The sequence below is a fragment of the Lissotriton vulgaris genome, chromosome 6 (assembly GCF_964263255.1).
Source record: "Lissotriton vulgaris chromosome 6, aLisVul1.2, whole genome shotgun sequence".
Taxonomy (NCBI): domain Eukaryota; kingdom Metazoa; phylum Chordata; class Amphibia; order Caudata; family Salamandridae; genus Lissotriton; species Lissotriton vulgaris.
The window spans coordinates 556,186,210-556,212,025 of NC_141694.1; the positions used below are offsets into that span (position 1 = coordinate 556,186,210).

General features: G+C 47.6%; 1 protein-coding gene across 1 annotated transcript in view; it reads right to left on the reverse strand.

Moving 5' to 3' along the window:
* The window catches only part of IBTK (inhibitor of Bruton tyrosine kinase), a 732,550-nt gene that overhangs the window by 427,426 nt on the left and 279,308 nt on the right, over positions 1-25,816 (reverse strand). Inside the window, exon 15 of the mRNA XM_086926550.1 lies at positions 20,112-20,198. Within this exon, the coding sequence (XP_086782676.1) occupies positions 20,112-20,198 (87 nt within the window). The remainder of the gene's footprint in view (positions 1-20,111; positions 20,199-25,816) is intronic.

Here is a 25,816-nt window from a genome sequence, read left to right on the forward strand (position 1 = left end):
TCTTTCGGTGTAGTAGAGTATCGCTCTTAAGGTCTAGTGTGTGGAGAGCACGTTCTGCCACTGAGTCTGGTTGAAGGAATAAAATTGGAAGTTAAACCGACTGATTAATAAGAAAAGTAGATATCACTTTAGGCAGACATTTTGGATTAGGCCTTAGAACCACTTTACTGTGGTGTATTTGTAAAAATGGTTCTTATATGGTTAAGCCCTGGACTTTACTAACTCTCCTAAGTGATGTGATAGCTACCAGGAAGGCTACTTTCCAAGTAAGGAACTGTAACTCACATTTGTGCAGTGGTTCAAATGGGGGAACCATGAGTCTGGTGAGGACTATATTGAGATTCCATACAGGAGAAGGTGGAAGTCTAGACAAAGACAAATGTTGTCTGTTTTGAAGGTAAGCCGCAATTGCTGCAAGATGTAGCCGAATAGATGTATATGCTAGGTTACATTGTTGTAGATGCAAAAGATAACAGATAATATTTTGGATGGAAGCATCTAGCGGATCGTTTTTATTATGTGTACAATAAATGATAAATCGCTTCCACTTTGCTGTATAGCATGCTCTAGTAGTAGGACGTCTAGCCTCTTTAATGATGTTCACGCAGTCTGGCGGGAGATTAAGGTAGCCAAACTCTAGGACTTCAGGAGCCAGATCGCAAGATTGAGTTGATTGGGATCTGGGTGCCTTATCTCTCCATGGTTTTGAGTGAAGAACTTGGGGGAGAGGTGGAGCTTTTGATGAGGCACTACTGAAAGTTCCAACAGGGTTGTAAATCATGATTGGCATGCCCATGTTGGAGCAACTATGAACATTGTGAGGGTGTGTTGTTTGAGCTTCCGAACCAGAAACGAAATGAGCGAGAGAGGCTGAAAAGTGTATACAAATCTGCTTGTCCAATTCATCCATAGTGCATTGCCTTTGGACAATGGGTGTGGATATCTGGAAGCGAAGCTTGAGCATTTTGCGTTTTGGTGCGTGGCGAACAGATCTATGTCTGGATGACCCCACATGTAAAAGAATGGAAGAAGAACTAGACTATGAAGTTCCCATTCGTGGATCTGCTGTGTTTGACGACTGAGCAGATCCATCATCTGATTGTGTACTCCTGGTAGATGTTCTGCGAGGAGGTAAATATTTGGAGTATTGGCCCATCTCTATATGCTTTGTGCTAGTTGTGAAAAATGAAGAGAGTGTGTCCCCCCCCCCCCCCTTGTTTTTGTATGTAATACATAACGGTCATGTTGTCTGTACCAGATCAAGAGAGCTTTGCCTACTAGCAAGAGTTGAAAAGACTTTAGTGCTAGAAAGATTGCCAGTACTTCTAGGTTATTTATGTGGAGTTATTTCTGTTGATGGGTCCATATACCCTTTACGTTTTGGTTTTGGAGATGAGCTCCCCAACCGGTAAGCGATCAGTCTGTGGTTAGCACTATCTGTGGAACTGGGTTGAGGAACGGCCGCCCTTTAGATAGTTTTGTGTGTTCCACCACTGCAGAGAACGATGGGTGCAGCTGTCTACCGAAACCAGATCTGTTAACTGACCTTGAGCTTGGTTCCACTAATGTGCTACACATTCTTGTAAAGGGACGCATTTGGAGTCTTGCATAAGGAACGATGAGGATGCAAGAGGCCATCATCCCGATTAACTGCATGAACACTTGAGCTGAAAGTGAGTGTTGAGGTTGAAATCTTGATATGAGATCTTGCATGCTGGCTACCGTGAGTGGATTGGAGTATGCAAGGGCTTTTGAGGTATCTATTGTAGCACCTAGATACTGAATGAGGTGAGACGGTTGCAGGTGTGACTTGGGTCGGTTTATTGTGAATCCAAAGTCGTGGAGCAGCTGGATTGTTCTGTGTGTATTGTTTACACAGTGCGTGTGTGACTTGGCTTTTATGAGCCAGTAGTAAGGAAGCATGTAAATGTGTTGTCTGCACAAATGAGCTGCGATACTGCAAGATATTTTGTGAAGACTCGGGTGCTGTAGTCACTCCAAATGGGAGGACTTTGAAATGATAGTGCTGTCCGTCCACTACAAACCGTAGATATTTTTTGTGAGCAGGTTGAATGGGAATATGATAGTAGGTGTGCATGAGGTCTAGAGTGGCAAGGAAATCGCCCTGTTGGAGCAGTGGGAGAACCTGTTGGAGAGTGATCATATGAAAGTGGTCCGACTGTATGTACAGATTTAACGGGCTGAGGTCTAGTACTGGTCAGAGTACCGTCCTGCTTTGGAATTAGAAAGTAAAGGGAATAAACCCCTGTTCCATGATGAGGCAAGGGAACTGGTTCTATTGCGTGTTTTTGTAATAAGGAGAGAACCTCTTGTTTTACCAGTGTCAGATGTTCTGTGGACATTGGACGTTTTTGGGGGTATGAATGGAGGAGTTGAAGTAAGTTCCAGGCAGTAACCATACTGGATACTTTGTCTTACCCACTTTGGTGATGGAGTTCCAGACAGGTAGGAACTGTGAAAGTCTTCCACGGACTGCAGTGGAATGGTCGGGGGGGAAGTGGAGGGAAGTCACTGTTTTGTAGTAGGAGAGGTGTGGGTGTTATTACTGTGGCCTCTACCCTTGTTGTTGCCTCTAGAACCTCCTCTGAAGTAATCTCTGTTAAGGGAGGTTTGAAGAGTGTTTTTGTAGGAGGATGAGGTGTTGTCCGTCCCAATAGTTTTAGAGGCACCCCTGTAAAAAGAGCAACGAAAATAACCTCTAGTGGTTGTTGCGTGTAGTGCTCCCATGGAATTAGCGGTTTCTGAGACCTTCTTCTTTTCCAAAGATGTGTCTACAGCGGGTCCAAATAAATGTTCTGGATCAAAGGGTTGATGAAGAATTGCGGACTGCACATCTTGTTTAATACCAGAAATGAGTAGCCATTCGTATCTGCGTAGTAAAACACTTGTGTTAACTGTTATATGTTATATTATATGGCACTTATAAAGCGCGCGGCTACTCCCAGGAGTGTCCCGGCGTTAAAACAAAGACCACGCAACAACTAATAGAAAGAGAAACTCAGCTTGCGAAAAGTATACTACAAGGTTTAAAGCTGGAATAGCCAGGTCTTCTAATTTCCGCATAAACGTGAGGAGGTCTTGCGCCTAAGACCTAGTGGCAGAGAGTTCCATAAACACGATACTGCCACTGAAAGGATCTGCCCCAATCCTTGGGAGTAAAAGTCAGAAGCTGTGCAGAAGATCTCAAGAGTGCGCTGGGAAATATAATGCTGACCTCTTTAATTGAAGTAAGGAGCCCCAATCTTATGGAAGGCTTTAAACCAATGATTTAAAATAGATCCGTTTCTGGACCGGGAGCCAATGCAGGGAGACCAGCAATTGCTCATAAAAGACATTGTCAGCCATAAGCTGCATTGAAAAGCGAATAACTCAGATACTGGAAGCATTTTCAGTTAAAACTGGCACCGTGCCTTTAAGGCAGCCATGACCCCAGGCTTCCCATCATGCCTCAGGGGTGACAGTTAGGTCAGTTGTTTTTTGCATAACCATGAAGTCAGGGCTAAACCACAAGTCAGAAATGTGCATCTCTCAATTACCTGGGGAAGCGGGTTGGTGTGCTTATGACTTTGATGAGGATACCCATGGAAGAGAACTAGGATTACAGGTAAGTAACTTATCCTTCTCTTTCAGGGGATCCTCATCAATAGTCATAAGCACTAAATAGAATAGCAAGCCCATCAACCACCTGCAGGTAAATGAGAAGTACATGACCCAACTTAAAAAAAACAATCATAATAGCCCAAATTAGCTGTTAAACAGATTCCTCTAGGAGGCCTGGCCTACCTGGGTATCATATCTCGTGTCAGAATCAAGACAGTAATAGTAATGTCTGGTAAATGTATGTTTGGACCTCCAGGTCGCCGCCTTACAAATCTCAGACATGGGCACATTATTGAGGAAAGCCGCAGTCGCAGTTCTTCCTCTCGTGGAATGCGCTCTGGGAGAAACCCCCAGGGGCTTCTGCGCCAGCTGGTAAGCAAGTTTAATACATGAAACAATCCATCTTGAGATAGAATGCTTTGAGGCAGCATGACCTGTTCTGATCGATCCATAGTTAACAAAGAGATGATTAGAGTGACGAATAATCTTAGACCTATCTAGATAGAACTTTAAAACTCTTTTCTGGTCTAAAGAATGCAGAGCCCTCTCAGCTGGTGTAGAGGGATTAGGAAAGAAAGTGGGCAGAGAAATGGTCTGATTTACATGAAAATCTGACACCACTTTAGGCAGAAAAGATGGATGCGTCCGTAGTACCACTCTATTCAAATGGAACACCGTATAGGGTTCAGAGGAACAGAGAGCTTGAATCTCGCTCACTCTATAGCTGACGGGATTGCTACCAAAAAAGCTGCTTTCCACGAAAGATGTTGTAAAGTAGCTTTATGAATGGGTTCAAAAGGTGGACCCATTAACTACGATAGCACCAGGTTCAACTCCCATGGAAGAGGAGGACGCACTGGAGGGTACACTTTCTTCAACCCTTGTAGGAAGTCTTTGACAGATGGTAACTGGAAAAAAGAGGTTTGGGAAGGTGACCGCCTATAACCTGTTATAACAGCTAAGTGCACCTTGATGGATTTAAACTTTAAACCTGCTTTAGCCAGATATAACAAATAAGGAAGAACTGCTTCTTCCTGACATTGAACAGGATTATGATCATTCTGTATTCACCACATATAGAATCGCTTCCACTTGCATGCATAAGAATGCCTTGGGAAGGGCCGCCTTGCCTCTTTTAGGATGAACATGCAGTCCTCTGGCAGCCCTAAATGTCCGTACTGTATGACCTCAGGAGCCATGCTGCCAAGTTCAGTGACGGAAGGTTGGGGTGGTGAATCCTCCCGTTCATCTTGGACAACAGGTCCGGCCTGCATGGTAGCCTCTTGTGAGGAGTCACTGACAGGTGAAGCAGGTCCATGTACCACCATTGCCTCGGCCAGTCCGGGGCGATGAGGATCATTGTTGTGCACAAGTGTGTTAACTTGCTCACCACCTTCGGGATCAGCAGAAGGGGTGGAAAAGCGTACACAAATTCCCCTGACCAGTCGATCAAAAGAGCATTCCCTCTCGTCCCTGGCCGGTAGAACCTGGAGGCAAGTCTTGCCATTTTGTGTTTTGGTCATCCGCTAACAGGTCTATGGTGGGACGACCCCAGGAGTGGAACATTTCTTCTACCACTGTGTCATGTAATACTCAATCCTCCTTGTCGTCGAAATTACAGCTTAGAGCATCCGCCCTCACATTCTGCTCTCCTGGGAGTGGACTGCTGTGATGGACAACTTGCGAGCCAGAAGCCAATGCCAGATCTGTTGTGCTTCCAGCGACAGAGTTCGTGAGCGTGTTCCCCCCTGCTTGTTCAAATAGTACATTGTGGTGGTGTTGTCCGTCTGTACTAGAACTGAAGCTTCATGAATCGAGGGAAGGAACGCCTTGAGAACTAGGTGGACTGCTCTCAACTCTAGCATGTTGATTTGGTAGGTACTTTCCTTTTGCGACCACAGACCTTGCACCTGTAGTTGACCCATGTGTGCTCCTCAACCTAGAAGGGAAGCATCCGTGATCAGCGTCTGCACCGGAGAAGGTTGATGGAACAGAACTCCCACCTGCATATTTTGTCTTTTGGTCCACCATGGAATGGAAGCTCGAGCTGCGTCTGAGAGAATGATGTGATCGTCCCAGCGAGCCGATTGATGGCCCCACTTGTCCTCCAGATCCTGCTGAAGAGGACGCATTCGAAGTCTGGCATTCGGGACCAGGAAGCATCAGGATGCTATCGACCCTATCAGGGAGGCAATCCGGTGCACTTTCTGAGCCTTGTTGCGAAGCACCAGCTGCCATTTCTGGGTTATCGAAAACTGTCTCTCCTCCGAAGGAAACACTTTTCCTACTTCGAGTCTAGCTGAGCTCCTAGGAAGTGAATCTTCTGGGTGAGTTGAGAGACTGATTTTCCGAAGTTGACATGTAGACCTAGTCGCTGGCAGAGCTCTATGCAAGTCTGGAACTGACTTCTTACGCTGTCTGGGGAGGGACCTTTCAACAGCCAATCGTCCAGGTGTGGGTATACGAAGACCCCTCTGCGGTGTAGAGCGGCTGCTACCACTGCAATACACTTCGTGAACACCCGGGGAGCCGACTTCAACCCAAACTGCAGGACTTTGAACTGATAGTGGGAGGTCCCCACCCGGAACCAAATAAATCTTCTGTGACTGGGGTGTATTGGAACATGAAAGTAGGTATCTTGGAGGTCCAGCGAACACATCCAATCTACCCCCCTGAGATGTGGATATATTTGGTGAAGCGCCAACATGCAAAAATTTTCCTTTTTGACGCACAGATTGAGAGATCGCTAGTCCAGAATGGGTCTGAATTCTTCCTTTTGCCCCTTTTTTCTGACCAGAAAATATCGAGAGTACACTCCTTTTTCCCTTTGAGACACTGGCACTCTCTTGATGGCTGACTTCTCGAGAAGAGTGGCCACTTCGTTTTGCAGAAGGTGTAACTGATGATTCGATGTTGCCATCGGGGGAACAGGTGGAGGCTGTTGACTGAAACGAAGACAGTATACATTCTGAAGTGTAGATAACACCCATCTGTCGTTTGTGATGTTTTGCCACTCTTCCAAATGACCTGCAAGGCTTCCCCCCACTGGAGTGGTCCACGGCGCTGAGGGAAGGAAAGACTTATTGCTTTGACTGAGCTTTGCCTATATTGTTGCCCTGGCGTGGATTCCCTCCTCCTCTGAAATTACGCTTTCCTCTATACTGGGACTTTTGTTGACCCTGCTGGTCTTGACTGTTCTGCCAGTTAGGGGTTTGAACCCGCTGCTTTTAAGAGCCCTTGTTGTAAGAGCGGTATTTTTTTATGAATTCTTTTTTTCTTTTCGAGCCCTACCGCTTTGAGAGTTTCATGCGCTGCATCTCTTCGTCCGTGCTCGCCCCAAACAATGAAGTCCCTGAAAAGGGCAAGTTCCGAATACGCGCTTGGGCTTGTGGTTTCAAAGCCGTTAGGCGCAACCAGGATGATCTCCTTGCAGATATTCCATGGGCATATCCATGTGCCGCCAGGGTAGCCCCATCCGCTGCGGCACCTATAATTTGGTTGGAGACTTGACTGCCCTCCAGAAGGATCTCCTCAAAGTCCTTACGGTCTTCTTGAGGGAGCTTGTCCACAAAACGCTGTAGAGAATCCCACAGGGACCTATCATAACGCCCCAAAAGGGCCTCTGCATTAGAAACCTTAAGAAAAGACGCTGAAGTACTACAGACTCGTCTCCCCCATGAATCTTGCGTCTTGCTGTCCTTGTCCGGAGGTACAGTAGCGGATGAAGAAACCGCACTGGACTTCTTCGTCGCTGCGATGATTACTGAGTCCGGGGGCAGATCAGCTCTGATAAACAGAGGGTCCTCCTCTGGAGATTTGTATTTCTTCAGGATCCTCACTGGAGCCGCTTTGACCATTGCTGGAGTGAGGAATACCTCCATCACCGGATCTATAATGCCAGGCATTAACGGCAAAAGGGTTTTAGGTGCAGACCTGTGATGCAGAGTTTCAAAAATCACTGAGGTCTTGACCTGCGGAGTTGTTTAAGAGCCCCTCTACCCAGTATGCCCTGAAAGGTGAAGATATCATCGATCGGCGGGGAATCCGTCAGAGTGGGCGAGTAGTCTCTATGGGAACGTGTGGGAGAAGAAGAGGTAGTAGGTGATCTTTATTCTCTCCTCCTGCTCCTAGATCTTGATCTACGACTGAAGGTTCGAACCCTGGAGCGTTATCTTTCCCTACGGCGAACCGGAGAGCGTGATCTTCCCTTGGATCTCACCGGTGAGCGGGACCGCTCTCTAGGCCTAGAGTTAGGCTGCTGCAATCGAGACGCCGTCTCTTTGTCTGTAGGCTCATAGGAGAAGCAGTGCGACTGTGAGAACCACGATGCTCTGGAGTTGTCTTCCTCTTGGCAGCGTGACTGATATTAGAGCCCTGGTCCCCTTCCACAGCTGAAGCTGTTCTGAAAGACCTCTGAGATGTAGGCCCATGACTCGAAGACGGAACCGGCCGGCTCGACGTCTCGGTGTGTTGTGCCACCACTGGCTGATGAATCTGAAGAGACTGCACTGGAGTCCCATGTCTCGATGTCGAACGCCAGTGAGGCGACGTCGACGGAGGCCTCCTCGACGCCGAGCGCGTGTGCGACGACGAACGCCGATGTCCTGTCGATGATTTTGAATGCCTCGGGATGGGACGGAGGGTGCCTCGACGTCGATCGCCAGTGGCCTGGGGACGACGGAGGATGCCTCGACGTCGAGCGTCTATGATGTGACGCCGACGGAGGGTGCCTCGACGTTGAGCGTCGATGATGGGACGACGACGGAGGTCTCGACGTAGATCTTCTCTGCTCCAACGTCGACCTCTCCCTCAACGCTGCACGCCGCCCGGTTGACGTCAGTGGAGTTACCTTGACTCTCGACACTGAAGACTTCATCGTCGTGTTTTTTGTTTCCTTTTCTAATTGCTGTACATATACAAGTGTTTACATTGTCTAGCCTTGGTTTTTGAGCTGCATTGGTGTGAGAAAAATGATATATGTATTTACATATATTTGGTACGAGATATATGTGTTTTTTACATATATATATTTTTATATTGTTTCGGGGGTCCCGCACATGGGCGGGAATATTCAGTGCTTATGACTTTGATGAGGATCCCCTGGAAGAGAAGTATAATTCACAATAGGTTTTTCAGCACTAGGCCCGCATTTCACTCTCAGGTACATCATACATCTACAGCGAAATCCAGATGGGTTGTAAGCTGTCAATATATAAGGACTCGCCGGGGCAAAGTGGGGTCCTCATGTTTTACTTGTAAAACATAGAAAATGTTGCCAGCAGTGCTAGTTTCAGGTGTGGTATAAACAATGAACTTTAAACATTGTCAAAGCAGCTGCACCACGTGGCAGGCGTCATCACCTCTCTATAACACATTTTCAGATCCCAGGCCCGGGGATCACCTACACGTACTACCTCAGCTGACACTGGAGGTCCAGAAAGGTCAGTCAGTGCTCCCAAGGACCAACTGGTGGATGTACAACTGATGTTCGCTGAGACTCCATGGGACCAGAATGCACTCCAGAGGGAACCAGCATCATCTTAAGGATCTGCAGCATAGTGTCCTTAAATGCCTCAATCTGCTGCAGGGTCAACCATGGAACCAGGGCATGCAGGTTCCGGTCTCAGGAAGGATCTGGATGAAGAAGATGCTGAAGGGAGCAGGTTCTTAGAGTGTCAATTACAGTGTTTCCCGCCTCATTTTGAGAGACGGGAGGGGGTGAATCACGTTTGACCTTTCGGCACTTATGGTAAACTTTGACTTAACTGAGGTTTTCATTCGAGACAGTGATTTGGTGACAGGGTGGTCCTGTGATCTGAAATGGGAACAGCCTTGCAACTTGAAGTGGGAATGCTGCTTCCAGTGCTATTTCTTTATATATAATAATAGATTCCAGCTCTCAAATCACTTCTGGGTGCCTCACAGAGCACTATTGCACAACTTCAATTCATGGCGGGATACAAGACAGCCGAGGCACCTACCATGTGGATGCGGTACGGACATATACTTCCTGTAGTCGCGGCATAGCTTAAGACCTGTCATTTAGTGATTATCACTTCCCTGGCACACCGTCATTCTTTAGTATGGCATTCCATAGACCGACAAAGTTGAAAACTGAGCGGTAGATCCAAGTCAAAGGATGCAGAAAATTAGGAACTAAATGTAGTGTGCAGGGGAGGGGCCTATATGTAGTTCCACTACGTTAATTTGAGGGTAGTGCCAAGTAATCGTGGAATAAGACTGCACTACCTGGCAGCATGCAGGAGCAATTGCTCAAACAAATTGCAGATCCAATCTGGCGCCTGAGACTATCCTAAAGGTGAAGAATCTGTTACATCAGTTGCATGCATAAAAAATTCATTTATTTCCAACAACAAAAGATTTTAACCTTGTTGCATTACTAATGCAAGTTCGGAACAATTGATAGGTATCCTTTTGTTCAAGGCAGAAAAATACTCCGTTTTGCTTGCAAAGTCCTTCTGAAAAACCTTGTGTAGCAGTTCTAAGCCCTGAAAAGGGAACGTTTTCTTTGGAGTCAGGATATGGAGCCAGATGTACTAAGATACTAGTCGTAAAAGTATCTTATTTTGCAAACGGGCCTACGCACTAAAAGGTTGGTTTGCAATATACCGATTCACAAAGAAGTCACAGAACAACCAGCCCAATTATTAGTTTGAAGCTGGTAGTAAATTGCAACCCTCTCCATCCGGCTACCTTCACAGCAGAGATGGTGGTATGCAAGGTCAGCCCACCACCATCCCTGTGAAAGTTTTCAGAAAATGTAAAACATTTTTTTAAGTAGCTCAATTTCATTAAAGAAAACGATGCGGCTGACAAAAATAGTATTCCATTTTTTTAACATTCAGTGAGAGTTAGCAGTGGTGCCTTGGACCAATGCCTACTTCCCTTAAAGCTGCCACCTTAATTCCCATGGGGAATGGACCTGAAGTGAAGCCCTTCTACTTTGCGACTCAGTTAGCACCAAAACATTCGGATCAGTAATTTATCAATGGTTTGCAATCGAAGTTCTGGTGTAAGGAGTCCTTACATAGGGTACCAAATAGCAATTTAGAAGAGACGCCCATGAGATTCCCCTTCATATTGCGATTGGGTATATATGTCCAATCCACATCTGTAAAACTGTAAAGACTCCTTAAATGAGATCAGTACATTCAACATAATTTTTAGTGCTTGCAGGCCATCTGATTTTACGAATCAGAGGGTTTGCCACTGATAAAAATGTTAAAACAATTAGATGATGGGGCTTTAACAATAGCCTCAGTCAGGTTCAATTTTTGTTCTATACCTTTGCATGAAACTGTATAGCGTAAGTATTCAACTGAAATATGGCTACGCTCACAGCTGCTCGGGTTAAATGTTACGCCTCTGCACACAAAATACTTTAGATGGCTTATGTCAAGTTCAACATGGTCTTTACTAAATACCTATAGATAGTCTTTTAAGCTAAAGTAATTGAACTGCCAAACCATTCATACATTAATCTACATAAAATAGATGACTAATCAAAATAGCATCTATAGGTGGGTGATAAGAAACAAAACGCACAAATATGTTATGTGGTTTCTTCCTGCTCCACATGGGGTCATTCTTCAAGTCAAGTCAAAAAGGCTTTATTTCGACATAAAACAATATCTTAAAAAGCGTACATACAATTAAAAATTCATTTCAATACATTTTTAAAAAAAACGCAAGTTTTACTGTAAATAGATTTATAAATTCCTAAAATAAACATGGATTTTAAACAGACCATAATAAAAAACGTAATTAAACAATTTGTCTGAGTCTTTTTGACCGAATTCGCCATGCCCACCCAAGGTACTTCGAGGTGGCACATGCGTAAAAGGTACGAGTGTCTGAAAGAAGAATCCTTAGGGCCACATTACAATGCCTAGTACCCAGTGTACGACACATGGGTTTTAGCCATTTTGACCGTGGGACTTTATATGCAGGACACTCAAATAAAAGGTGGGGGACAGATTCTTGGCGCTGTGGGCAAAAGGGACACCACGGAGCAGTCTGGTAAGGAATTTTCCAATGACTAGTAAATTCCATTACGGGGAGAAGACCAGTTCTAAATTTAAAATACAGGGACCTTTCCCAAGGGGCTGAGATTATGTCCAAATACAGTTCTCTAAAAGGGATATCTTTGGACTCCATGAAGTTTCTGGTCGATTTGCAAATCGAGGTGGAAGAGTTCCTTCTATTTGTCACCCAATTCCAATAAAGCTGTTTTATCATTGATTTGGGCGGGGCTGTCTGTTGGTACCATGCTTCTTCCAGCCCCAGATTGGTGAGTAGTGCTTTGATATCCGTTAGCCACTTTATTTTCGCCCACCCTGTCGATCTTAATATCTCCCGTAGTCCATCCGCATAACTTGAGAGTTCGGGGACTCTCCAGATGCGGGCCCACAGAAGCAAAGGGCGTAACTTCGCTAGATCTTCAATCGCCCGGCAGCCCATGTCCAATTGCAAAGGTAAGATGGGGATAGAAGGGCCAAGGGACATCAAGCTTCTCAAGAAGGTGTTCTCAGCTCGAGTAAGGTCTTTCAAATTCGACATTCCCCACAGTTCCGCTCCGTACAAAGCGGCGCTTACTCCTCTAGCCGAGTAGATGTCCAAAACTGCAGCTATGGGTTTAGTTGAGGCTGCTCTCTGCTCTTTCAGCAGGGTCCCGGTTACTCTTTTTAGGTTTAACAGCATTTTAGTCAGATGCTGGTCCCATTTCATGGAATCCACCAGCCTGATCCCTAGATAATCGAAGGTCTTCGTCCTGTCCAATGCCACAGAGCCCAATGTTGGCGGAGGGCCAAGTTTTTGCGGAGGGTTCAAGATAAGGTACTTTGTCTTGTCTGTATTTATACAGAGTCCTCTTTGTTTACAAAAATCGTTAAAGCCCGAAAGAAGCTGTTGTAGGCCCATTGGCGATTTTGATAAGAGCAAAGTATCGTCCGCAAAAAGCAGGGTGGGAATAGAACAACCTGCCAGGCGAGGGGCATCAGCTGGTATCCTTGACAAGTGGTCCACCACCCCGTTAACATAGAGTGAAAAGAGTGTTGGGGCAAGAACACACCCTTGCCGCACTCCTCTATTCACATCTATTCTTCGGGTCTTTTGACCATTGGGACCCCAGCGAATTTGGGCGTAGTTGTTTTCATGAAACTTCATGATCAAGTGAAGCAGATAGGGTGGCAGGCCAAGATCACTAAGAACCTTCCATAAGTTATTTCTGGGGACCAAATCGAAGGCCGTCCGGAGGTCGATGAAAGCAAGATATAATGTGCCCTTCCCAATCGTAACGACCTTCCAGTGAATCATAAGTAGCCTTAACGATTGTTCAATTGTTCCTGTGCCAGTTCGGAACCCTGCCTGGAGATCCGAAAGTATCCTGTTCTCATCTGCCCATTGCTGTATTCTAGATAGGAGGACCTTGCCTGCTACTTTTTGTGAACAGTCTATCAGGCTAATTGGCCTGTAGTTCCCTGGATCTTCTCTTGAGCCTTTTTTGTGCAGGGGGACCACTTCGGCGGCCATCCAGGAGGCAGGCAGAGGAGCACCCGCCATGGCAGCGTTCAATACAGATGAAATCAAAGTACTCCAATCGTCTAGGTCGACTCGGAGCAGGTCACCCGGAAGACCATCAGGGCCAGCCGCCTTGCGCGGGACGAGAGATTTTATTGCACCTTCCGCTTCTTTCTTAGTAAACAGACTTTCCTCAGGTCTCTCCTCCACTCGAGGGAGCTGTGGTAATACAAAATCCAACGCTTCAACTGCGGTTGCTGTATACAATTTCGAGAAATGTGTATACCATAGGTCCTCGGTTATGTTACAGGTGATAACAGTTTCAAGGGGTCTGTTTTTCATACGTACTAAGTCCCAAAAACCTTTAGCGTTTTTTCCGGCGCTAGCAATTCGGAGATCCTGCCAAAATTTGTCTTCCCAGTCTCTCTTTGCTGTTTTAAGCTCCGTTTTATAGCTCTTCCGTTTGGTGGCTATTAGGGTAGCATCTCCACTTTTTACAGCCAATATCAGAGCTCTCTTCATAGCACGACACTCCTTCGAGTACCATCCTGGTTTGCCCTGCCGGTTGTCACGGTTAGTGTTTCCCTTTTTTACTTTCGCCTTGAAAAGGTCCCCAATTGACAGCGAGACCTCGCAGAACAATGCTGTAATCTGGTTTGGGCAAATAGGCTCACTTTCTAAAATGGCACAGGCTGTAGAAGTAACAGCTCTGATACATGCCATTTTCTCCTCATCTATTGCCACTTTGTCCCATTTCAGACGTCTTAAGCAGTTTGATGGAACCACCCCTCCCAATGGCCCTATTACTAGTGTATCAAGGTTTCCACTTGCTGGGGTAATCTCTTTCCACCAGTTTGTTAGAGTCAAAGAAAGAGCATTATGGTCACTATCCAGGGAGGGTAGGACTATCATATCCTTCATATGTACCCAAAAAGAGAAGTTTAAGAGGATGTAATCAATGCGGGATGAATGACCGATCCTATTGTATGTGTGGGCCCCCGCTAAGTCTGATGGAGTCCTCCCGTTGGCTGCCCTTAAGCCGTGCTCCAGAGTGAGGGAATTTAGCTGGATAATTCTGGGGGTCCAACTGTTTATGATGGGAAGATCAAGTGACGGGACACCTCTCCTAGAATCCTCATCATATAAGTCCAGGGATTCATCGGGCAACAAAGGCTCGAATGTACAATTGAAGTCCCCCATAACCAAAATTAAAGAATCGCTACTACACTCACCCAGGACTACATCCAGGTCCGAGAGCGTTGGTGACAAGGCTCTCCCAGAGGCCCCTCGCGTGTAGATGTTAATGATCTCCAGTTTTTCAGCTCTCCTCGGACAGGTTACAGTGAGGCGCATCAAATCTGGAGATTTTTGGGGGTGATGGTGTACCCTCCATCCCAAAGAGATGTCTACCCAAACCAAGAGACCTCCATAGGGGCGACCTCTTCCCGAAGTTGGGATTTCTGCCGGAACAAAGAAGGTGGCATAACCCACTCGGTACCTTGGTTCTACGCACCACGTCTCTTGGAATGCACAGACTGAGTGGGGTTCGACAAGCACCACCCAGTCCGGCACATCTAGCTTGCTGTTTAAGCCTGCCACATTCCAACTAATGGTTTTCAGGAATGCATAATGCTGGGGATCATTGCAACCGCCATTCCCACCCTGTGGACCTGGAGTTTGAGTTCCAACCACTAACTCATCTTTATCTGACCCGTCGCCTAAAAGAACGGGCAGAATTGGGGTAGGCGGGGATTGGGGCAGAACATTATTGGACAAGGGTACCTCCCCAACTATGCATATTGTATTGACCCTAGGGGGGGAGACATTGATTGCCCCTAAATTATCAAGTCACCAGCCCCAACCCTGTGGAGTGGCCGGTTGAGTAGGAGTCCATACCCTTGCTCTGGGATCCAAGGTTGGATAATGAGGGAACCATGCTCCTCTGCCCCCAACTTGAAGGGATTTGTTAGGCCCCATTAAAGGGGGGGGGGGTGATAGAAGTACCCCAAATCCTTGGTTTGTATGTCGCAGAAATTGTGATGCGACTGCTGGCTACAGATCATACCAGCTGCTCTGGGATCATTGAAGTTAATCAACACACAGTCCCCGGCAATAACCTTTCGCCTGTTGCCAATCCAACCCACGCGTCGGACGAAGGCTATTCTACCATCAATGTGCCCTGGGAGGGGTCTATTAGCTTTTAGCCAGGAGAGCGTCTTGTGTTTAAGGTCAGAATAAGACTCACAAGAACCCTCTTCAAGCTCAGGGACCCCTGTTAAAATTACCACATAAGGCTTACAGCCAGGGGGAAGGCTAGCATTTGGCGTGGGCCGTTTTACCCTGTCTTTAGCCGGAGATTTTACCATGGTTTTTACTGGAGGTTTGGGCACTTCCTGTGTAACAGGAGTTGAAGGAGATGGGGTTGTAACACCCTTACTTGCGGTCACTGTATTTCCAGTTACCTTAGTGTTAAGGACTATGGGCTTGGGATTTGCAGCAAATTTGACCTTAAGTGCCTTGGGAGCCTTGGGAGCCTGGGTACTAGATTTGTTCATTGGACGGGCCAAACTAGACTCAGGAGTAGAAGTAGGTGGGGTGGGTATGGTTCCAGTGTTAGATTGCTGTGGTTGAGGAACCTTTGCCATAGCGAACGTTTTTTGGCAAGATGTGGGCTCAGGGAGGGCTGTAGAAGTAGAGGGAACTAATGGGACAGCACCACTCCTTAGCCCTCCATTTTCTTCAACCTGGGATTTAGCGTGAAATTTGACTAACGATTTCACTGCATAAAAGTTGTCCAGCATTGACTGCTCAAGTGAGGCTAGTTTGCGAGTGAGGCCATCTATCTTATCTACGAGAGGCATCACCACAGACTTAATAATGCTCTCAACTTGAGGGAAAATGCTAGTATCTATAGGAGCCATTTGACCAGGAATACCCTCCAAAACAGGATCTCTGGTGAGGGATGCGTGAGGTTTTGGGTGTGAAACCTGATTCGAAATGGTGCCCCCTTTTGATACAGTGTTCCTGCTTACTTTGCTGTGGGGTTTAAGAGGGCCTCCCCTGCGGGGGCTAGCGGGCCGCTTTCTCTTCTTTTGTGGGACTATGCCTAGGGCTGGGTTCCCTACAGGTGCAGTTTGGGAAGCTACTACTCTAAGAGTGTTGATATCAGTATGTCCCGCAGTGGATGGGGAATTCACAGCTTCACTAATAAGCGCAGGGGGGCTGGGGACGTCAGGGATTTCAGGATTACAATCTAGAGTCTGACCCCCTGGTGATGGGATACTAGGAGCGGAGGAAATGGAGTGAGTCGGGTCAAGTACAATACTTGGTGCTGTAGTGGTTACCCTTTCTAGACTAGTCCTAATCCGACTCACTCTCTCGTCGATAGTAGGGGAATCAATTATCAACAAAGGGGTTGGGGGAATATGACCAGGGCTATCAGCTAGGGCAATGGCACCCAGAGATGAGCGCTTATTAGACATACTCAAAGAATCCCGGGATAACCTTCGTTCTGCCAAGATAATCTCCTTCTCAACTATGGAAACTGCTCGGGTTATGAACTGGTCCATAGTACCTAAAACAACGTCTCCAGCAGATTTCTTTGTCTTACAGGATCGAGTGCCTGAAGCCATTGTCCTGTTAGCTGGATATCCGCTTTACGGAGCCAAGGGGTGTAGCCCAGCCCGGCCTCCTCCGGCCCCGGACGGCCACAGACGGTCCCGCCCTTGTCCCGGACTTCTCCCGGCGCGCTCCCGCACGCTCCCGCGTAGCGGGGGCGACTCCCTCCTTTTGAGTCTACAACTGATAGTACGTGAGGTGATAGGCGGGGGGCGTGGCCAGCGGGGAGAGCAGCCCAGGTGTTGCAGGTTGGGCGCGCAGGGGCTCCTGGATGCTGGAGTCCCTGCCTGTGCTCGCAGCCCCGCTGGTCGACTCGCCTTTCCTCTGCGCTCCTCCTCAGCAACCAGCAGTCACCAGCAGCAGATGGCGCGCTGCGGGACCCGCGAAGCGGGTCCGGCGAGGTGTCGGTCGGGAGGTGATGAGGGTCCGTTTCCCGCAAAGGGCAGCAAAGAGTACACACTCCTTCGAGATCCAGGTGGGATTAAGCTAAAGGAACAGCTACCAAGGGTCCCACAGGGGCGGGAGTGAAGCCCGGTTTTCACTCTGTTGGCGGGGGGCGTGGCCAGCGGGGAGAGCAGCCCAGGTGTTGCAGGTTGGGCGCGCAGGGGCTCCTGGATGCTGGAGTCCCTGCCTGTGCTCGCAGCCCCGCTGGTCGACTCGCCTTTCCTCTGCGCTCCTCCTCAGCAACCAGCAGTCACCAGCAGCAGATGGCGCGCTGCGGGACCCGCGAAGCGGGTCCGGCGAGGTGTCGGTCGGGAGGTGATGAGGGTCCGTTTCCCGCAAAGGGCAGCAAAGAGTACACACTCCTTCGAGATCCAGGTGGGATTAAGCCAAAGGAACAGCTACCAAGGGTCCCACAGGGGCGGGAGTGAAGCCCGGTTTTCACTCTGTTGGCGGGGGGCGTGGCCAGCGGGGAGAGCAGCCCAGGTGTTGCAGGTTGGGCGCGCAGGGGCTCCTGGATGCTGGAGTCCCTGCCTGTGCTCGCAGCCCCGCTGGTCGACTCGCCTTTCCTCCGCGCTCCTCCTCAGCAACCAGCAGTCACCAGCAGCAGATGGCGCGCTGCGGGACCCGCGAAGCGGGTCCGGCGAGGTGTCGGTCGGGAGGTGATGAGGGTCCGTTTCCCGCAAAGGGCAGCAAAGAGTACACACTCCTTCGAGATCCAGGTGGGATTAAGCCAAAGGAACAGCTACCAAGGGTCCCACAGGGGCGGGAGTGAAGCCCGGTTTTCACTCTGTTGGCGGGGGCGTGGCCAGCGGGGAGAGCAGCCCAGGTGTTGCAGGTTGGGCGCGCAGGGGCTCCTGGATGCTGGAGTCCCTGCCTGTGCTCGCAGCCCCGCTGGTCGACTCGCCTTTCCTCCGCGCTCCTCCTCAGCAACCAGCAGTCACCAGCAGCAGATGGCGCGCTGCGGGACCCGCGAAGCGGGTCCGGCGAGGTGTCGGTCGGGAGGTGATGAGGGTCCGTTTCCCGCAAAGGGCAGCAAAGAGTACACACTCCTTCGAGATCCAGGTGGGATTAAGCCAAAGGAACAGCTACCAAGGGTCCCACAGGGGCGGGAGTGAAGCCCGGTTTTCACTCTGTTGGCGGGGGGCGTGGCCAGCGGGGAGAGCAGCCCAGGTGTTGCAGGTTGGGCGCGCAGGGGCTCCTGGATGCTGGAGTCCCTGCCTGTGCTCGCAGCCCCGCTGGTCGACTCGCCTTTCCTCCGCGCTCCTCCTCAGCAACCAGCAGTCACCAGCAGCAGATGGCGCGCTGCGGGACCCGCGAAGCGGGTCCGGCGAGGTGTCGGTCGGGAGGTGATGAGGGTCCGTTTCCCGCAAAGGGCAGCAAAGAGTACACACTCCTTCGAGATCCAGGTGGGATTAAGCCAAAGGAACAGCTACCAAGGTAATCGATGTAGCTTATCTGTGAGGTAACGTCTGCAGTTTCTTATCCCAAGTATGACTGATTAAATTGTGAATGTGTGAGGATGGCCCAAACCCCGGCTAAAAACACCAGACGACAATGGATTGTAATTCTCTGCCCGCATGACTGCCTCCAAGAGCGGAGGTTGGTTCCTTTCCCTTCCTCGATTAGCAATGCCTGCCTTTAGGTAATCCAGAGAAAGAGCAAGGAAAACTTGCAGCCGATTTGCAAAAAGTCAGGAAGTGTGGCGTGCGTGTTTACCAACTCCAAATCAAATCTTTCGGTATAATATACATACGACACTCCTTTAAAAGGGGCATACGCGAGAGTAGGGAAAAGCTAATCCAATAGGAATGAAGTCGATAATGTATCGGCCATTTCAGTCGCTAAATTGTAAAGCTCTTTGAAGCTGGAACAACAGCCGAATCTGGTTGTTCCAAATGCCATGGTCATTCTGTACTTTTGCCGGAACGAATGATGGCCTCTCAATCAGGAGCAGACAAATCTGAAATGTATAAGTTCTTTGAGAACCATCTGGAATATACTCACTTGGTCAGGTGCTGTGAACTTGCATGATGATTTGTTTAGCTTAGTTTAAAGGCTAAATCTGGCAACTGGTAGTTTGTATGTATATACTGTTATTTTGCAATTAGTGTACATTTTGCATCATAAAAGTTATTTTTGAAGACTTGACAGGACCCTGCTTTTTTCAATGATTGTTAGTTTTGCACTTCTTAATCAGGGTTTAATAGAAACACTCTGGAGTTGTGATGCCATAGGACCTCAATAGGGGCTTCTGGAAGCACATGCATTGTTTGCTCAGGATACTCTACAATTCAGTAGTCAACACAGCTTTCCAAAATATGGAGGAACACATGGCCGACATAAACAAGTTTTGTTCAAGAAAGACCAGATGAATGGTTACTAAGGATAGCATGCATTTTGGGAGGGAAAGGCAATTCTAGTGCAGGTATTTCAATAGAAAGGCCCTGCCCTTATAAACATCATGCCTGGCATAACCATGAAGACAACTCTTTCAAAGAAATAAACATGCAGCAATAAAACTCAGCATGTAATGGTAATTGTATCAGTGTAACCCCCCCCCCCCCCACCCCCCCCCCGGAGTTTAAATCCCTACATAGCTTTATGTGTCTGTTTAGTATCTGTTTTTACAAATTCTGGTGGTCCGTATAACTTTCTACATACGTTTGGGGTTCCCAAACACCTATGTGATCTAATTTCCTGTAGTATATTGGTAATGAAAGGCCAATGTTTACCAATATTTATTGATTATTCTGTTTTATTTCTTCTAAAAGTGGTTACTGAATTGAATTTGCTTGAACATTGTCAATAAATACATCGAACTGCTAGATGTACTGGAATAAAAGGAAAATATACAGATTATTTTAGAGTAATCAATATTTTATAAGTACCATTTATTCTGGTTCAGCTTCGGTCTGTTACCATTTTTCTTATTGACGACTTTTATTTTTCCATTTTCATATCTAACACCTTCCAGTCTGCAATAGAAAGATGGAACATACATGTTTCACAATATACTTAATTTGTTATACAATAAAAAAAAGGCATTCAATATTTCATTTTAAAACGTATTTGAATGTAAATACATTGAAATGAATACTTAAATGTATTGTACGAGAGATTAGTGCATGATAATGATAGGGCACAAAGGGAATTTTCGGCATCAGTGTGAAAAGAGGATAAAAATCACATTTGATTTAACTTGAGCTGAACTGAATAATGCTGGTGGGAGTACTGATGTGACCTTGTTTTGCCACCACAACTTTACCGAGATTAAGCAAAAAGCTTATTTAGAGTTTGACAGATTTGAATCATCCGCCACAAAGTAGCAGAAGACCCATCTGCCCTATTTATGATTCATAGACTTTAAATAGAGCAGACAGGAAAAGACTCACTTTTTAACGGATTTCCTGCATCTGCCAAATACTAAATATTGTCCAATATGACTTGTAAGAAGGGGCATGGGTAAGCGCCGGACCAAGATGGCACACTAAATTTGAGCTCTTGCCGAGAAAGGTAAAAATGATATAACGCTGAGATACTGTGGGATGAAACGGACACTGGCATATCCTTAGTCGCAATAACAGGTGGAGTGTCCTGAAGTGCGGGTGGCGTAGTGCTCCTGGACACCAGCTGCTGTTCTTGTGATCCCAGCCTAGAGGTGATGATGGCGAGGAGGTTGCAAGACTTGATGGCACAACGTGGAGAGTACAGGTCAGTAGTTTTCAGCTCAGTCAAAAAATCGGTTTGCCCGTGGGAGTAAGCACCCTGGCCAGTTTTGGCACTGACGGCTACAAAGCGGACTAGGCTGGCGGAATGCTGGAACCAACCAGTGAGCTCTGTGTGATAGGCAGGGCTAGGGACGTGCCCGATTGATGACAGGGGCCTACAGGCTATCTGGGGTGCGCAAGTTGGGCATTGGGTGGGCGGGCCCCCTTTGTTTGGTCCACAGGCACATACTCCAGTGGCTGTGTGGGGTATTGTAAACTGAGCCTTGGCCACCTCAGCTATGGCTAGACTGATGGCGGGTCACTCTCTTCCTTGAGGGCAAGCCTCAATACGGTTAGCATTGGGAAGGCACATGTGGGAATCTTCTCATCTATCAATACCAGGGTGGGCTGTGAGAAGGGTCCTAACAAAGCGCCACTCAGTAGACTGGAGAAACACGCATTACACACTACCAAACAGGACGGCTGCCCGGGAATGAGTGATGCTCAACCTTCCTCAGCTGCAGGTGGCCATGTTTCATCTCAGAGAGAATTAAAGCAATCGGTCAAGGAGACCAAATTAGTCCATGAGCATAACATTTATACTGTTCCACTCAACATCAATCTCATACGTACTGACCTTCAAATGATATTGGACAGGGTAGGGATATCCGAGTACACACTGGAGAAACAGGCTTGTGCTGTAAAATAACTTAAAATAGAGGTTTGTCAGTTATTGATACCAGCCAGTGCCCGCACCCAAGGGCAGAAGGTGGAGAAGGGAGATCACTGCAGAACAATGCACGCCTGGTGGAACTACTTGAAAAAGTTGAGGGCAGAAAGGTTGAACAATGTATTGAGGGCCTGCTTATAAATATACTGCAACCTAACCAAAGACTTCAAGGGAACTCATTGGGATCAAGAAACCGTCCAAGAAGTAGAGCCAGAGAAGCTGTGAGGAGGGACTGTCACTTTGCTGCGGGCTTTGCTGTATCGGCCTACAGTGGCTGCTTCTGTCTTGGGCACTGAAAGGACTGGACTTAACTTTCTACAATTACTTCCTCCGAGTATCTCCAAGGGCCTGTAGTAGAGCTTGCCCACTGATTAAGAAGTCTGAGGAACAGCAAAGTCTTTGCCTGCCTCTCAGGGCCGGACAGGGAACTGAAAGCAGCCCTGGCAAGTTTAGCCAGCCCAGCCCCCATCTGGTGCGGAGCGAGCGAGCGAACCCAACCACTACTAGGCGGGTTTGGGGGTGTTCTTCCCCAACGAAAATTTTGGAAAAAGACATACCAAAATGGTGAATTTTACAGCACGTTTTTCATTACATATTCAATTGTATCAACCTTCAAAGCACAGTAAATAGGAGATAACCCTACAGAGCACCAGGTTACCCACCCAGTCATATGTACCCATAGGCATTCTTACAGAGAGCACTAAAAATAGACACGAGTAGTGAATCAGAGAGAACAAAGTAAATGTGAGACCAGCCCCTATATGGGTGTAGCGAGCAAGCACAGTGAGCAACCACTACTAGGGGGAGTTTGGGGGGCTTCTCCCCCCAAGAAAATTTTGGAGACAGAAAGGTCAAAATAAAGCATTTTTTCACACATTTTGATTATATATTAGATTGCATTAATATGTTCTACTGCTGCTGCCCTTGATTTTTATCTGCCGTATTTGTGACTACCTGCACCGTTTGTCTTTCTCCTGCTTTAGCTCATGCCTTTTGGGGGAAAGCTGCCTCAGAACCATCTCTCCGCCCTGCTTTCCGCTCCCGCTCCCAGGTCCGGTCTCCACCCGCTGCCGGAAGCCAGCTGATATCTGCAGCCGCAGAGAGGGGGGGGGCTATAGGTCCTACCTGCCCCAGCGGCAGGACGCCGCCTACACGCAGACCGCGCCCGGAGGCGCTTAAGTGCATAGGACAGCCTCAGCAGAGCGGGTGTTCTACCGCTGCTGCTATTGAATTTTAGCTGCCGTATTAGGGACTCTACCTGCACCGTTTGTCTTTCTCCTGCTTCAGCTCACGCCTTTTGGGGGAGAGCTGCCTCAGAACCATCTCTAAGCCCTGCTTTCCGCTCCCAGGACCGGTCTCCCCTTTCTGCCGCAAGCCAGCTGACATCCGCGACCACAGAGGGGGGGGGACTACAGGTCCCAGCTGCCCCAGTGGCAGGAAGCTGCCTATGCCCAGACCGCGCCCAGAGGCGCTTAAGTGCAGAGGGGAACCCCGCGTCGCGGGACGCGCCGGGCTAAGCCCGGGCAAAGGGCGGGCCATCTGTGGCCATCAGGGGCCAGAAGAGGCCGGACCGGGCCAGTCCTCTGACATCATCGGCAGAAATTAGGACTAAAGTATTGCCAAGTGAGCCGTAAGAGACTTATTGACTTGAATACCTTTCCTCACAGTTATTATTGTTGGTTTAGTGTGGCAGGGATCTTAAGTCACCAATAGCAATTTGTTCTGCTACATGGCCAAACCAAATCGTAAAGGGGGCGCAGGGGTAGGGGGTGTAGGGACGTTGGACGCTTATCTTCAACGGGCGAATGAGCTGTGGCTAAGGAGATAGAACTTGTGGAGAGGAGGTTACCACTGGACCCACTCAGTCAAATATCAAACTCAGTACTAACTATAGAATTAACTGGAGGCACCCTTGCCCCTCTTGAACCCTCACAGGTGCTAACTGCCCCCCCTGTGATGACCTGGTGTCAGTTTTACATATATCAAACACCACTTGTTAATCCACACTTAGTCCTCCCCCTTCACCTCCCATTACACGCAGAAGGCAGTTACAGGTTATACCGGCTGCCAGAGGTAAAGATCCAACTGGGAAAAGAAAAGCAAATAGCACCCCGAAAGGAAGCCGTCAAAATGCAAAACAAGCTAGGAAAAAAAATTCTACACCTGGGCTGGGTAGTCAAGCAGAAAATGTGATGAATCGGGAAACTCATCCCTAGACACAAGGAGGGATTAAGCTCAATACGCCTGTAGCAGATATTATTACGGGGGGTTATATGTCAGAGTTTATAGGGCATATAGAGGAAAGGCTTAGAGCACTCATTTACCCAGTTATGGACAAACGTGATTTAATTGATCGTAGACTTAATGTCCTAGAAAAACGTACTGAATCAGCAAGCTTCAACGAATGGGACAAAAGTAATAGAAGTATGTCCTGCCACTGGTTTGAGAGACTCTACGGTAGCTTTAGTGGCTCAAGCTCCAAATATACCATCTCCAGATACAGGAGTTAATCAAGGAGCAAAGCTTGGTCCTAGGGGTCCTGTGGGGAGATTACATCTTATAGAAAATGGATCTTCTAATGAGTCATTTCTTCACCTCCCTCCGGAGGCATTCCAGTACTCTATTATCTTGGCAAATGTCCCTACAACTTCTGATGGCAGGGAGGAACACTGGTCTACACTAAAAAATAAAGCCCTCCATTTCCTGAATGATAAAACAGTTTTAGGTGAACAGTTCTTTAACAATTTCAAGATGGTGAGAAGGGTGGCATGGGTGGGAAAGACCATGGAGGGAGATTGTGTTGTTGTGAGTTTTGGTTCCCCTAAACTGGTAGATCATATTTTGAGGCAGGCAGGATCATTTAGGATCCATCATGATTGTATTAATACTACCACTGGGGTATTTTTATCTACCTAGTAACGTAGGAGCTATTAGCAAGAGAGGCCATGCTATTCAGGCTGATTCCCCCACTAGTTTGGTCCCATTGAGTAACAGATTTCAGGTTTTCAGCTCACTGGACTCAAATGATTGACTCCTATGCGCACAAGGCCAGGATCAGCGAGGCGATAGTGTAGCTAACCCTCATAGAGTGTGCTCATCCTCTGGTCCAGGCCTACAGGAAATAAATCTTCCTGTATTGACAGTCATAGTTCGATCTAGTAGATCTCCCATTATTAACATCTCGTTCCAAGAGGTTTTTCAATTGGGTGGAAGGGGTTGGTTGGCGTCAGCACATGTTGTTGCTCAAAAGTATGGACATACAGATTCGCCAGGCTCGGGGCGAAAATGCTGCCCATAGTGGTCCCTGATGTTTGAAGGTAGACCGTGTCCTCATATTTGAAAAAATTGTCTTTCATGGCCAGCTTAGCCAAGGCCATGATGAAAGAAACTGGTGTGATTGAGTCAAGCTCGGTTTGGCTCAAGATACTACAAATAGTGTCCAGAGTCTCATCCTGAGGTATTGATGTGTACAAAGACTCCACGTCAAAAGAGACAAGGTAGTCTGTCTCGATGTTATATTCAATCTCAGGTATAGTTTGTAACACATCGGTGGTATCTTTGAGATAGGTAGGCATGGTTTGGACCAGAGGCCTCAAAAAGTGGTCCACAAAGGCAGAAAGGGGCTCCAGAAGGGAGCCTAGACCTGATATAATTGGTCTCCCAGGTGGTGGTCTCTGGGGTTTATGCACTTTGGGTAAAGTGTGAAAATACGGCATGGTAGGGTTGGAAGTCACTAAGAAGCCTGCTTCTTGATTCGTGATCCAGCCTTCACATAGAGCTTCTTCTACCAGGGTTTTGATTTCTATGGACAACCTTGAGGTAGGGTCTATCGAGAGGGGTTTGTAAGATGTTAGGACACTTAATTGTCTTAAGCACTCGGCTCTGTAGTCAGTCGTATTTTGTATCACGATCGCACCCCCTTTGTCAGCGGGCTTGATCGTGATAGAGTGATTTTGTGTTAAGGCCCGTAAGGCTTGTTGTTCAACCTTGGACAAGTTGATGAACTCATTATTGGTAGCACTCCATATTTTATTGACGTCATCTCTGACAGCTTGCTCGAAGGTGGCCACTTGAGGTGGTATCTGGTGGGCCGGAGGACAAAAGGTGGATTTCTTTTTGAGACCAGTGATTGTTGTGGAGGCAGAATCTGATATAG